At 40.7% G+C, this 15,351-nt stretch overlaps 1 protein-coding gene across 2 annotated transcripts in view; it reads right to left on the minus strand.

The window, feature by feature from the left end:
* The window catches only part of mmp24 (matrix metallopeptidase 24), a 160,815-nt gene that overhangs the window by 45,901 nt on the left and 99,563 nt on the right, over window positions 1-15,351 (minus strand). For both annotated transcript variants that reach the window (XM_013132481.4, XM_029114249.2), the window contains one exon: window positions 6,857-7,071. In XM_013132481.4, the coding sequence (XP_012987935.2) occupies window positions 6,857-7,071 (215 nt within the window). The remainder of the gene's footprint in view (window positions 1-6,856; window positions 7,072-15,351) is intronic.

Consider the following 15,351-nt stretch of genomic DNA (forward strand, 5'->3'; position numbering starts at 1 on the left):
GCAAAGTTAGATTCATTTTTATTCTCAAAATTACACAAGTACACATGACAAAGCACAACAAAACAGGTTATTCCTTGAATACCTATTAAAACATGTTCAAGCATGACAGAACAAAACAGGCTATTTCGAATGCCTATTAAAACATGCTATATAACATTCAATTGCTTCTCAAACTACATGTAATATTTACTTAAATAAGCTTGGCTATTACCGAGGAAGGTGATCAGGTTTCCTTGATAAGTTCCAGCTTCATTTAATGATTAGGTACGATACATTTTTAGGAAATAAACATTTAAGAACTCTGAATCAATGATTATGAAAGCTCACGTCAGTTCCTAGTATCGTCCATGATTCCAGGATCCCATAAGAGAGACTCCATCTTGAGACTACTGTCGGTCAGCCAGGTGGTCAAACCGAATGAATCTTCGTCCATTTCGATTGTCTCCTTTTGCGCCTTTCGACTTTTGTCCTTTCTCGGCCATCTTAACTTTCCTCTGTCTTCTCTCTTCGTCTGTACCACACTCTCCATCTGTCCATATACAACTTCCTCGGAATCCATCTTGTTTAGCCGGAAAACGTTCTTTTTCTTTCTGTCTATTTCGAGTCCAGGCATCGTTGTTAATGATCCTTTTCGTTCTTGATGGTATCCTATTCGCGCCTTGCTTTTTAAACATGAACGCATCATGCGCGTCAGAGGCTGCAGTCCTCTTGTTGTATTTGTACAACTGGACGGCATTATATTTTTACTTGTACAAGTCACTGTATAATTGCCGAAAAATACAATATCACACACTAATCCCGAAAAGGAAAATGGAGTGTCATCATACTATGCCGACATGGAATACAGTTCAGCACTGAAGCACACCGGTCAACGCCCCAAGAAATTGAGACGGACTGTCCGCACCCGCAGACAGATTCCACGCAATAAAAATCACGGCCTAGTCGGGTCGTCATAGGGCTTCTTTGGGCAAACTAACGCTTTTTTGCAATCTTGACAGTTCGTTCTATGGCATAGTTTTACGACTCACTGTTCAGTTGTCTTCAGTAACCAGTAACCGGGAAAACAACTTCTTCCTCATGATTGCAAATCGAGCCCCTAAGCTCTCCAACCGAAGTTCAGCAGAATCGTTAAAACATATCCATCGGGTCGCGGCAGCATCATGTTAGAAATCGGCCGTTTCATATAGTGGTTGTAATAATTAGCATACCCGTTTGTCAAGGGAGAGAGAAAGTATATTATTTATTGCAGCATTAGAAAGTCTTGTTCACGAGGTTACGGACCTGGTCTTCCTTACACAACCTCAATCTCTTCTCAGTCAATCTCTTCTCACTGTAATGTTGGTTACCAGCTAGCCTATACATTAAGGGCGTTTCTAACTTTTTAGGAGTCAACCCCCATGCCATATGGCCATCGTAAACATTCCTGTCATTAGAGCGCTACCTACTGAGAGATAATCTAAACAGAGAGGTTTCTGTTGTTCTCATTATCTAGGCACATTCACTTCCAATGAAACGTACATTCATTTTGTAATTGTTAATGCTCAGATTCTACAGTTGTCAGTTATAATCATCAAAAGTAAATGAAATAAACCCTTGAAATATATCAGTCTGTGAGGAATGAATGTATACATTATACAAGTTTCACTTTTTGAATGGAATTATTGAAATAAATCAACTTTTTGATGATATTCTAATTTTATGACCACCACCTGTATGTTGTATATAGCCTACTATACTGTAAACCCTGCATACTGCAAATGTCATTAGGTTGTATTTTAAAAAAACGTAACCACACGGGTCAATCAGTATGGTATATAAATTAATAAAAATCAGCAAGGTCATGTGGTGATCCAAATGATGCTGGCACGTTTATTTAAGATGGGTATAAGCACATTGCATATGCCTGCATTTTGTTGTATTTGCTTGAATACACTGTAGATACTACTGTCAATAAGAATGTTGAGGTGTCAGGACATAATTTCATGTTTCGTTTTAAATAGTTGTGCAATGTAGAGCTGAACCAGGAGCAATTTTCATTATCACCCTGGCAAAGAAAGAAACAATGAAATTACTATGCGAGAGCTACAGTGAGGGAAAAAAGTATTTGATCCCCTGCTGATTTTGTACGTTTGCCCACTGACAAATAAATTATCAGTCTATAATTATAATGGTAGATTTATTTGAACACTGAGAAAAAGAATAACAACCAAAAAATCAAAAAATAACACATATCAATTATTGATTAGCATTTTAATAAGTGAAATATAGTATATGATCCCCTCTAATCAGAAATATTTCTGGCACCCGGGTGTCTTTTATACAGATAACAAGCTGAAATTAAGAGCACACTCTTAAAGGGAGTCCTCCTAATCTCAGTTTGTTACCTTTATAAAAGACTCCTGTCCACAGAAGCAATCAATCAATCCGATTCCAAACTCTCCACCATGGCCAAGACCAAGAAGAGCTGTCCAAGGATGTCAGGGACAAGATTGTAGACCTACACAAGGCTGGAATGGGCTACAAGACCATCGCCAAGCAGCTTGGTGAGAAGGTGACAACAGTTGGTGTGATTATTCGCAAATGGAAGAAACACAAAACTGTCAATCTCCCTCGGTCTAGGGCTCCATGCAAGATCTCACCTTGTGGAGTTGCAATGATGATGAGAACAGTGAGGAATCAGCCCAGAACTACACAGGAGGATCTTGTCAATGATCTCAAGGCAGCTGGGACCATAGTCACCAAGAAAACAATTGGTAACACACTATGCCGTGAAGGACTGAAATCCTGCAGTGCCCACAAGGTTCCCCTGCTCAAGAAAGCAAATGTACAGGCCTGTCTGAAGTTTGCCAATGAACTTTTGAATGATTCAGAGGAGAACTGGGTGAAAGTGTTGTGGTCAGATGAAACCAAAATCAAGCTCATTAGCATCAACTCAACTCGCCGTGTTTGGAGGAGGAGGAATGCTGCCTATGACCCCAAGAACACCATCCCCATCGTCAAACATGGAGGTGGAAACATTATGTTTTGGGGGTGTTTTTCTGCTAACGGGACAGGACAACTTCACTGCATCAAAGGGACGATGGACAGGGCCATGGACTGTCAAATCTTGGGTGAGAACCTCCTTCCCTCAGCCAGGGCATTGAAAATGGGTCGGGATGGGTATTCCAGCATGACAATGACCCAAAACACATGGCCAAGGCAACAAAGGAGTGGCTCAAGAAGAAGCACATTAAGGTCCTGGAGTGGCCTAGCCAATCTCCAGACCTTAATCCCATAGAAAATCTGTGGAGGGAGCTGAAGGTTTGAGTTGCCAAACGTCAGCCTTGAAACCTTAATGACTTGGAGAAGATCTGCAAAGAGGAGTGGGACAAAATCCCTCCTGAGATGTGTGCAAACCTGGTGGCCAACTACAAGAATCATCTGACCTCTGTGATTGCCAACAAGGGTTTTGCCACCAAGTACTAAGAAACATCACACTTTGTCGCTCTCAAACCAAGACCTGACGTAAGACTAAAGGCAAGTGCCTGACAGGCCAAGATGGTGTAAAGAAAGCTAGTGAAGAGAACCCTATTAGCCTCATTGGACTGCAAGTCAAAATTCTGTCAACTAACAGTAACCAATCCACAAACACAGTTTGCTATCCACAAATACGATACATTCCACAAACTCAAATGTCACTCACAAATACCTCTTCACCTGATGAAAATATTTTGCATATTGTGAATTCCGAATGCGGATCGTGTTTCATATTTACAGAACGTTAAGTATTTGTGAATTTAAAACGTGTTTGTTTGAAGATTCTCATTTACATTTGTGGAACGTGTTTCCTATTTATGGATCATGATGTATTTGTTTGTAGAATGTGTGCAATTGTAGATTTTTATGTAGTATAAAATATGGCAGAACTTGAGTCAACAAATAGGAACCAATCCACAAATATGTGATCCGCAAACAGTGAATTTACTGTTCAAAGGTGTGAGGGAAATATTTGTGGATCATGTTTTGTATTTGCAGATCATGATCATTTTGTTCTGGATGTTACGCTCATTTGTAAATTGTATTTTCTTTTTACACATTGTAATATACATTTGTAAATTGTGGTCTGCACATTTGCAATAATTCAGAAGCAATCTCCATACAGTTGTAATGGTTATACAGTAAAACACTGCTGACAGTATGTGAGTTGAACATAATTACTTTCAAAAGCTTAACAGTTGTGGGGTTTTATTAAGATAATTCAAACCCATTAGTAAACATGGGTGGGCCACAACACTATTGTAACAGTGGTGGTGGAGAGGAACCAGGCGCAGGCGGATTGCAGTCGATTTTTAATTGAAACAAACAGTACAAACAAACTGAATGAAAGTAAAGAGCTGGCTTAGTAGCAAACCGTTACGTGACATAGCAACAACAACTGACAAGTGAGGGGAGCAGAGGAGAAAGATTTAAACACATAGTGATGACATAATTGGGACCTGGTGTGTGTGACTATGGGAGACAAGACAATGAATGATTCCAGGGTGAGTTCGTGGAGTGACGGGAACTGGGAGTGCACGGCACGATGGTGCTGATCCTCACCGTACCGTGAAAACTATAGCTCAAATTTCTGCCACCCCTCCATTTAAAAAAGTGATGTCTCATTAAATTATAGTATTTAAAAAGGTAAGATGTTGCCGGACTGTGTAAGCAAAGTGTTGTGGACATTTTGAAACCTGATGCATTCTTACTGTTTAAAGGACTGAGTCCCATTGTTTGGATGTGAGAATGAATGAGTTACTAGTTAAAGATGCCGATTGGGATCTGGTATTTGTCCTAGGGGGACATCCTTGACCAGCATCCTTGACCGGCACAGGTGGATTAGAGGGGTACTCGTAAATCTGTATAACCCTTTAGTGTCTCTGTTGATTATCCAGACATCCAGACAACTCCTCAGGAGTTGAGAAGGATGAGGTGGGGAGACAGCCCGCCCTTTGGGTAAATGTTACACAAGACAGATGGTTAACAACTTACCACACCCCTTTTCTATGTGATATATACTGTTGAATGAGCTATATTGAGTTAGAGACTCCTCGGATGATTATGTATGTAAGCGTTTGACGCGTCTCTCATATTTGCAAATATTAATAAAACTGTTAGAATGTGCCAAGAGTATTTTGTCTCTGTACTTCCTTATTAATGAGTTCTGATCGATAAAATTACCATCACAAAAGTCGGCCATGAAGAGCGAACTCTGATTGAGTCAGTGACAATCCTTTGTTAAATGGCGTAGTGGTTAGAGACAAAGACTGACACAGAACACCTGGGTAGCTACTGTTATGGAAATTTTGAACTAAGGTACATTTGAGAAATGTCTGTCTTTCCATTGGCTGGTATGTAAATCTTTACTTTGATTGTGACACACGTCTGCATGATATCAGAGGATTATTAGGTATTTGGGCCAGGTCCTCCTGCCTAGACAAAGAAGGGTGTCAGTCCTCTCTGTTCCTTAGGAATGTGGTCCTTGGGGGGAAGTAAGGTCAGTTGGGCCCTTTAGGTAAACACTACAGTAAACATTATGGCAGGAAGGATAAGGTGGTGGGACAGCCCGCCCTTTGGGTAAAAACCTATATGACACAAGACAGATGGGCAACAACTTACCACACCCCTTTTTTACTGTAATAAATACTGTTGAATGACCTGTATTGAGTTAGAGACTCCTCGGACGATTATATTTGTAAGCATTTGACGCGTCTCTCTTATTTGCAAATAATTAATAAAACTGTTAAATTGTGCCAAGAGAATTTTGTTCTTACTCCTTTAAGAGTGTCGATCGATGGAATTGCCATCACACTACACAGGACACCCAGGTAGCAACATAGGGTAAACCAAGCAAACAAACCAAAAGGAAATGAAAACGCATTCGCTGTCCGCGGAGGCAGGAAATTCACCACAACGACTGTCTTATTTACAGCCTTTTGACATGCAGAGCTAAATCCTTCATTGCGGAATGCTGTTTGGGTTTAAATGAATGTGTTAACACAATTGAACATGTTGAATAAGCCTATTGACCAATCAGCACTCAAATATGAACTATTGTGATTTAATTTGTCATTCATTTTTACACAAAGAATTCTTACACAAAGGGACATTTGAGTGCTCTCATTCATCGGTATGTATGTAATGCCTTAAGGTTGCCTAGTATTTGGTCGTGGCTATAAGGTAGGGACAAATCATTCCCTTCCTTGAGTTAGCTAAGACTGCTGGCCAAAAACATTGCTGATGGATGTAAATTATGTTCTCCTCTAACAAACATATAACAAAAATTGTCCATTAAAATAACATTAGATTAATCAGTCACACAGCATAACACAAGAGGACAATGACCCAAAGCACAGCTCCAAACTATGCAAGAACTATTTAGGGAAGAAGCAGTCAGCTGGTACTCTGCTAATAATGGAGGGGCCAGCACAGCCACCGGATCTCAACCCTGTTGAGGGGCTGTGGGAGCAGGCAAATGGAGGATTCTTTGATGAAAGCAAAATCTGAAGGAAAATTATTATTATAATAAAAAAATAATTATTTCTATCCTTGTCAATGCCTATATGTCCTATTGATTTTGCTATATTTCCAATTCAAACTAATTTCATGTATATATAATTTAACAATGTCCCAATAATTCTGAATTCACCCTACTAACACTCCCAACCAAGGTTAAACAAGAGGTGTCATCCCAATGATGAGAGGGAATACTGAAAAAACTGTACAGCAACACTTTCAGAAAAATAAATTCTTAAAAACTCAGAAATTGTCAATTTTGTCCCACAGTCTTGCTAATGTAACACTTTGTAAAGGGTTTGCTCTAAAAAGGCAGTTTCACCTTGAAGACGAACATCTCGCGTCTAAAGAATGCCACAGTGTTGAAGTTGCCATCACAGATGTTGGGTTTGCCATTTGGGGAGTAGGGCCTGTCACCAGAAGGTGGACGTGGTGGGCGTGACTGACGATCATGTTTTTTCTCGGAGGTGGAGTGGGTTCGGCGAGCGGGCAAGGTTGGCAGCGGTCTTGTAGGCTCCAGCATGGCTGTAGGGATACCTGCACACAGAGGCATGTTCATATTTATGTTAACTTTCAAAACACTAATCTTTTCTATTAATCTTTTATAGAGCTTCTACATACAATACTATGTGAAAAAGTCTTATGCCACTTAAATTTGTTTTAAAGCACTATATAACATAACAATACAAACAAATAAACAAAGTAACAGAGTAACATGAATCTGCATTTGCATTTTTTACTGTACTACTGCAATAAATACTAGAGTAAATTACCAGAAGACATCTATAATTTATGTTTTACATTAATATTTCAAATATTTCTTTTCACAAAATGTATCAGAGTGAATGAGATTTTCCTGATTTAAACTTTCTCGCCGGTCTGTCTATCAGATTTCATTGCATGTAGTCCCCTCATACTCACATTGGACCCTCACAGTACTACAGCCTCACGGTACTATCCTCTCAACCTAAACCACCCTGGAATAGCTGGTGCTATTATAATTATTTTGTGGTCTCTTAAAAATTTAAGAGACCACTGCACCTTTTTCTTTCCTTTCCAAAAAAGTTGAAAAGGAAGGTTTTGAGTGAAGATCAGAAGGGTTAAAATTAGGAGACCACTGCAAATTGAACGCTTCTGTTCTTCACTCAAAACTTTCCTTTTCTACTTTTTTGGAAAGGAAAGGAAAGAAAAAGGAGCAGTGGTCTCTTATTTTTTTCCGGAGCTGTAACAATGAAGTCACAATCAGGATTACATTTGTCTCACTAACCACATTTCCAGACTCATTCGTTTTATGATTGTTTGTGCTTTTATGATAGTTTTTGCTTTTCCATCTTTCATGTTTGTTGGATGTAATTTAGTAAACACATGATTTGAGTACATTTGTAACATGCACTTGTTTGGTAATGGTGATTGGATCAAACAACTGTCAACAAGGTAAATTATGGAACATGCAAAAATTGCAACCTGTACAGACACAATTTGCTGTGCAGTCACAACAACCTGTTAAGTCACAACAACCTGTACAGTCACAACTAGTTGCTGAATGACTCATCCTGGATTTTGTCTATTCCCGTTGGGATTATTGCTATGCCCTTTTTGTTGGCATCTGCCATGCCCCTAAAACAGTGGGGCAAAAAAGTATTTAGTCAGCCACCAATTGTGCAAGTTCTCCCACTTAAAAAGATGAGAGAGGCATGTAATTTTCATCATAGGTGCACTTCAGCTATGAGAGACAAAATTAGAAAGAAATCCAGAAAATCACATTGTAGAATTTCTTATGAATATATTGGTAAATTATGGTGGAAAATAAGTATTTGGTCAATGACAAAAGTTCATCTCAATACTTTGTTATATACCCTTTGTTGGCAATGACAGAGGTCAAATGTTTTCTGTAAGTCTTCACAAGGTTTTCACACACTGTTGCTGGTATTTTGGCAGATCTCCTCTAGAGCAGTGATGTTTTGGGGCTGTCGCTGGGCAACACAGACTTTCAACTTCCTCCAAAGATTTTCTATGGGGTTGAGATCTGGTGACTGGCTAGGCCACTCCAGGACCTTGAAATGCTTCTTATGAAGCCACTCCTTCGTTGACCGGGCGGTGTGTTTGGGATCATTGTCATGCTGAAAGACCCAGCCACGTTTCATCTCCAATGCCCTTGCTGATGGAAGGAGGTTTTCACTCAACATCTCACAATACATGGCCCCATTCATTCTTTCCTTTACACGGATCAGTCGTCCTGGTCCCTTTGCAGAAAAACAGTCCCAAAGCATGATGTTTCCACCCCCATGCTTCACAGTAGGTATGGTGTTCTTTGGATGCAACTCAGCATTCTTTCTCCTCCAAACACGACGAGTTGAGTTTTTGCCAAAAAGTTCTATTTTGGTTTCATCTGACCGTATGACATTCTCCCAATCCTCTTCTGGACCATCCAAATGCTCTCTAGCAAACCTCAGACGGGCCTGGACATGTACTGGCTTAAGCAGGGGGACACGTCTGGCACTGCAGGATTTGAGTCCCTGGCGGCGTAGTGTGTTACTGATGGTAGCCTTTGTTACTTTGGTCCCAGCTCTTTGCTGGCCAATTAAGAACAGGGATACCATGGTCCTTAAACCAGATACTGGTAGCTTTGGCACTGTGTGCAGGTGCCAAGTCCTGTTGGAAAATGAAATCTGCATCTCCATAAAGTTGGTCAGCAGCAGGAAGCATGAAGTGCTCTAAAACTTCCTGGTAGACGGCTGCGTTGACCTTGGACCTCAGAAAAGACAGTGGACCAACACCAGCAGATGACGTGGCACCCCAAACCATCACTGACTGTGGAAACGTTACACTGGACTTCAAGCAACGTGGATTATGTGCCTCTCCTCTCTTCCTCCAGACTCTGGGACCTTAATTTCCAAGTGAAATGCAAAATGTACTTTCATCAGAGAACATAACTCAGCAGCAGTCCAGTCCTTTTTGTCTTTAGCCCAGACGAGACGCTTCTGACGCTGTGTCTCGTTCAAGAGTGGCTTGACACAAGGAATGCGACAGCTGAAACCCATATCTTGCACACGTCTGTGTGTGGTGGTTCTTGAAGCACTGACTCCAGCTGCAGTCCACTCTTTGTGAATCTCCCCCACATTTTTGAATGGGTTTTGTTTCACAATCCTCTCCAGGGTGCGGTTATCCCTATTGCTTGTACACTTTTGTCTACCACATCTTTTCCTTCCCTTCGACTCTCTGTTAATGTGCTTGGACACAGAGCTCTGTGAACAGCCAGCCTCTTTAGCTATGACCTTTTGTGTCTTGCCCCCTTTGTGCAAGGTGTCAATGGTCGTCTGATTGTGTTGCCTACAGAACTTTTGGGTTAATTAGCTGATTTGAGTGTGGCACCAGGTGTCTTCAATATTGAAACTTTTCACAATATTCAAATTTTCTGAGATACTGAATTTGGGGTTTTCATTAGTTGTCAGGTATAATCATCAAAATTAAAAGAAATAAACATTTGAAGTATATCAGTCTGTGTGGAATGTGTGGAATATATCAGTCTGTGTGGTCCATACTGCAGCAAAGCACCCCCACAACATGATGCTGCTTTAGAGTTGGGATGGTCTTCTCCAAAAAGTATGACCTTTGTCCCCATGTGCAGTTGCAAACTGTAGTCTGGCTTTTTTATGATGGTTTTGGAGCAGTGGCTTCTTCCTTGCTAAGCAGCCTTTCAGGTTATGTCAATATAGGACTTGTTTTACTATGGATATAGATACTTTTGTACCCGTTTCCTCCAGCATCTTCACAAGGTCAGTTCCTGAGGTTCTGGAGTTGATTAGCATTTTTCACGCCAAAGTACATTCATCTCTAGCTGACAGAAAGCGTTTCCTTCCTGAGTGGTATGATGGCTGCTTGGTCCTATGGTGTTTATACTTGTGTACTATTGTTTGTACAGATGAATGTGGTACCTTCAGGCGTTTGGAAATCTCTCCCAAGTATGAACCAAACTTGCGGAGTTATACTTTTTTTTTTTCTGAGGTATTGGCAGATTTCTTTTGATTTGTCCATGATGCCAAGCAAAGAGGCACTGAATTGAAGGTAGGCCTCCAATTGACTAAAATTGTCATTTAGCATTTAGAATCTTCTTAAGCCATGACAACATTTTCTGGAATCTTCCAGCTGTCTAACAGCACAGTCAGCGTAGTGTATGTACATTTGTGACCCACTGATATTGTGATAAAGTAAATTATTAGTGAAATAATGTGTCATGCACAAAGTAGATGTCCTAACAAAATTGCCAAAACTATAGTTTGTTAACATGAAATCTGTGGAGTGGTTGAAAAATGAGTTTTAATGACTTCAACTTAAGTGTAGGTTAACCTCTGACTTCAAATGTATTTGTAACAAAATTATTAACTAAATGCTCAGTCAAGGTCACTACAGTATTTTGGTTATGTAGACTAGTAGACTCAGAGCCTCCTATGATATTCGGCCACCTATTAACGTATTATAAGGTTATTAGTCTATTGAAAATCACATTTGTTTTAGCCTACCTTTGAATAAAATATGCAGCTTTGTCTTTTTCTCTTTTAAGGTGGTATGTGATTTTAGTTCACTATCAACACATCTAGTGGAGATTCCAAAGCATAATTAGCTTTGCATTTTAAGCACCTAGTAATCTTTTTATATTTTGGGGGCCAAGCAACGAAGTTGCTGGAACCCTTTTATGTTTGTACGTTTTATTATTATTATTCTCCAGGGCCATTTTCAGAGGTCCATAGCTCGGTCCCCTCTGGCTCAAAACGCTCCAATCTTAGCCTGATTGTAGATGGTACCCATACTCCTCATGGTGGCACTCAGTCGAAAATGTAGCACTCAGTCAAAAATGGAAAAAGTGAAGCTCAGATCTCATGAACTGAATGTCGTAGAGACATGCAACCAAGTTTCAGATATACCCCTTCTCATGCTGACCAAAAAAGTCTCTGGGGTCTTTTAAATTCACTGAATTCGCCCTCTATTTTGAATTTGGTGAAAAACACGTTAACGACATCTCCTCCGAGACCGCTGAACAGATTTGCATGCCGTTTGGTGTGAAGGACCTTTGAACCATTATCTTTAAAAGTTATATAAGGAAAGTTGATATCTCAAATAGTACAGCCGAAATCAGCGAATCAAATTGAGCTGGGCGGGTCTATGACTTTAGAAGTCCATTAATCCCAAATGGAATATCAAACAGCTATGAAACGAAATATGCTAGTACATGTGTCTCTCATGAATGGACAGAAAAAGTCTCATACAGAAATACCGCTTGGGGGCACTATAAACATAACCAATGTTTCTCATGATTTTGCTGTTGATAAAAACGCACTTAAATGACATTTCCTTCGAAACAGCTGAATGGATTAGGATGACAATTGGTGTTAAGGACGACTGGACTATTGTCTTTAAAAGTTATATTGTTGTTAATGTTTCTGGTGGATTTTCAAAATATGCATCCGTGTGTGCTATTTTGGGTATTATAGATCACAACCTGATGAGACTAAGTCTGCCAGCTAGCCCTGTGGTGTAGTGGGAACATCCTGGTCCTTAAATGTTTTAACCCCAGTTCGATTCCCTTTTCAGACATTCCAAATTCTGTATCTCATAAATGCTTTTCCACTCTGTGCTTTTCAGCCTTCACACAACAATACATATCTGAAATACCATGATTTTCATTTATTTGCGAGAAAATGTGTATTACGTGACCTGTTTTATACTGTTATTGTTTTCCAAAGAAAGGAACCAGTCATGGAGTGATTGGAGTCATTGATTTCGTTATAAGTAGGATGTAAAGCTATTAGCTAGCCATCTATAATAATCTTTGTACAACAGTACACTTTAGTTCCGTTACAAACGTTTTGTTACCCACATTATCTCAGCAAAACTGTAATGGCTGGGGTACATTTGGAGAGGATTGAGAGCTGCAAGTACCACCAGTAGACCCTGTGGTGTAGAGGGGACATCCCTGTTCTTCAATAGTCTGACCCTGGTTTGATTCCCCTATTGTATTTCAGAAATGTATAGCCACTCTGTACTTTTTAGCCTTCACACTACAATATATATCCCCTCTGTAATACCATGATTATCATATGTTTAGGAGAATTTCTGGTTTCAAGGTCTTTTTGTTTTGTTTTAATTTCCTCTCCTTCGATTGGACATCCTGACTACTAGCGGTATTGGGCATTTTTAAATAGCAAAACATTTCTCTAGTGAGAACATGCAGTAATATGCTTCCTGTGCCCCGCTTGGACCCCCTGTAACGTTCATCTCTTAAAAGGACAACTCCGAACTCCAAAACATCTCAAAATTGTTGTGCAGATCATGTCTCCAATACAGTATGTTAAACTGCAAAAACAACTTGTAATTGGGTTCTGTAAGTTTGAAAGTGATGTACGGTAATTTTCCAAATGTTATCCTCAGGGGTTAATTTTGGGGTAATCACATGCTTTTTTAAAACTACAATAATCATTAGGATGGAATGAGGTTGACTTCCTGAATTCATAGTTAATGTTGTTTGTGACTTCTGTTGAGAAAAAGGGCAGAGTACAGGAGGTGAGCCAAGGGTTTCGGGAGCAGCAGCCGACAACGGATCAACAATCTACACCAGGACCTGAGATGGATGATGTAAACTACACCCCTCCCCCCTGGTGTTTGTGTATGAACAGAACAAAGACCCCAGTAAAACAAATAACTTCCAACAGCTCTGTGAAGAAATGGGGAGGGCCTACATAGACCACAAATAAGGACTATGGGAGGGGTGGTAAAGTCTGGGGTCATGTGATAATGATAAACCAATCATTGAACATGTATAATATGTACACTCACCTAAAGGATTATTAGGAACACCATACTAATACTGTGTTTGAACCCCTTTCGCCTTCAGAACTGCCTTAATTCTACATGGCATTAATTCAACAAGGTGCTGAAAGCATTCTTTAGAAATGTTGGCCCATATTGATAGGATAGCATCTTGCAGTTGATGGAGATTTGTGGGATGCAGACAACTTCATCTCCTCCACCCGGATATTGGACACTGGTTTTCCACAAGGCTGCGTGCTGAGCCCCCACCAGTAGTCCCTCTTCACTATCGACTGTGTTCCTGTACACAGTTCCAACACCATTGTCAAGTTCGCAGACAACAGCATGGTGGTAGGCCTGATCAGTGAAAATGACGTGTCTACAGGGAGGAGGTCAAGTGCCTAGCAGCATGGTGCACTGACAAACAACCTGGCCCTGAATGCAAAGAAAACCAAGGAGCTCATTGTGGATTACAGGAAGTCTAAAGGCTGCAATCACGCCCCAGTTCTCATCGTTGTCACCGAGGTGGAGCGTGTGCACAGCTTTAAATTCCTGGTTGTCCACATCTCCAAGGACCTCTCTTGGACCCTCAATACCTCGACCCTGGTCAAAAGGCACAGCAGCGCCCAAACTTTTTGAGGAGGCTGAAGAAGGCCCGTCTGTCTTCCAAGATTCTTGTGAACATTTACCGCTGCACAATCGAGAGCATTCTGACTAACTGCGCTACAGTATGGTTTGGCAGATGCTCCGTGGCCGACCGGAAGGCCCTGCAACGGGTGGTGAAAACTGGTGTATGCATAGGGCACGCACCATCATCAGGGACACTTCACATCCATGCCACAAACTGTTGGCCCTCCTACCCACAGGTCTCTTTGTTCTTTGTACTATTTTCTATTGAATATAGGGTTCAAATGATTTGCACATCATTGCATTCTGTTTTTCTTTACATTTTACACAGTGTCCCAACTTTTTTGTAAACAGGGTTGCACATAGGTGTACAGAGGTCCATAATCTGCAACCATCACCATTGTGTTCCAATGGCAGATTGTGTTTGCTAATTCTTCGCTAAAGCTTTCTTTTTGTCACTTGCTGACTTTCTGCAATTAAACAGGCCATAAAGCAAAATATCAACAGTTAGTAAATATATTATATATGGCATTTTCCCTCCCCGGTGTCATGTGACTCATTGTTACAAGGTCTCCGGTGTGAATGGGGAGCAGGTGTGTTAAATCTGGTGTTATTGCTCTCACACTCCCTCATACTGGTAACTGGAAGTTCAACATGGCACCTCATGGCAAAGAACTCTCTGAGGATCTGAAAAAAAGAATTGTTGCTCTACATAAAGATGGCCTAGGCTTTAAGAAGATTGCCAAGACCCTGAAACTGAGCTGCAGCACAGGGGCCAAGACCATACAGTGATTTAACAGGACAGATTCCACTCAGAACAGGCCTCGCCATGGTAGACCAAATAAGACCAAATAATTTGATTTAATTTGAATAATTTGATTTGCGTCATATCCAGATGTGCTGCCAGCATTTCTACAGAGGTTGAAGGGTTGGGGGGTCAGCCTGTCAGTGCTCAGACCATACGCCGCACACTGCATCAAATTGGTCTGCATGGCTGTCGTCCCAGAAGGAAGCCTCTTGTAAAGATGATACACAGGAAAGCCCGCAAACAGTTTGCTGAAGACAACACCGTCCTCAACACAGCATAAAAACAGACAGACCGCCTGTGACTATCAAGCAGTCGGAAGAATTTACTAAACATGTCTCAAGATTACAACCAAGCGGTGATTGAAGAACCCAAGGCTGAGGACTGCTTGATAGTCACAGGCAGTCTGTCTGTTTTTATGCTGTGTTGAGGACGGTGTTAGCGTAAGGCGGGGCTTCAGGGTCTTACGTTAGTATAACTGTCCGCAGTCACAATGTAACCTGCTGACATTTTCCGGAAATAGTTCCAATCTAACAGAGTCATACTCTTTCATCCCCTCGACAACTTGAAACCGTACATCT

This window comes from Esox lucius, chromosome 17, assembly GCF_011004845.1.
Source record: "Esox lucius isolate fEsoLuc1 chromosome 17, fEsoLuc1.pri, whole genome shotgun sequence".
Taxonomy (NCBI): Eukaryota; Metazoa; Chordata; class Actinopteri; order Esociformes; family Esocidae; genus Esox; species Esox lucius.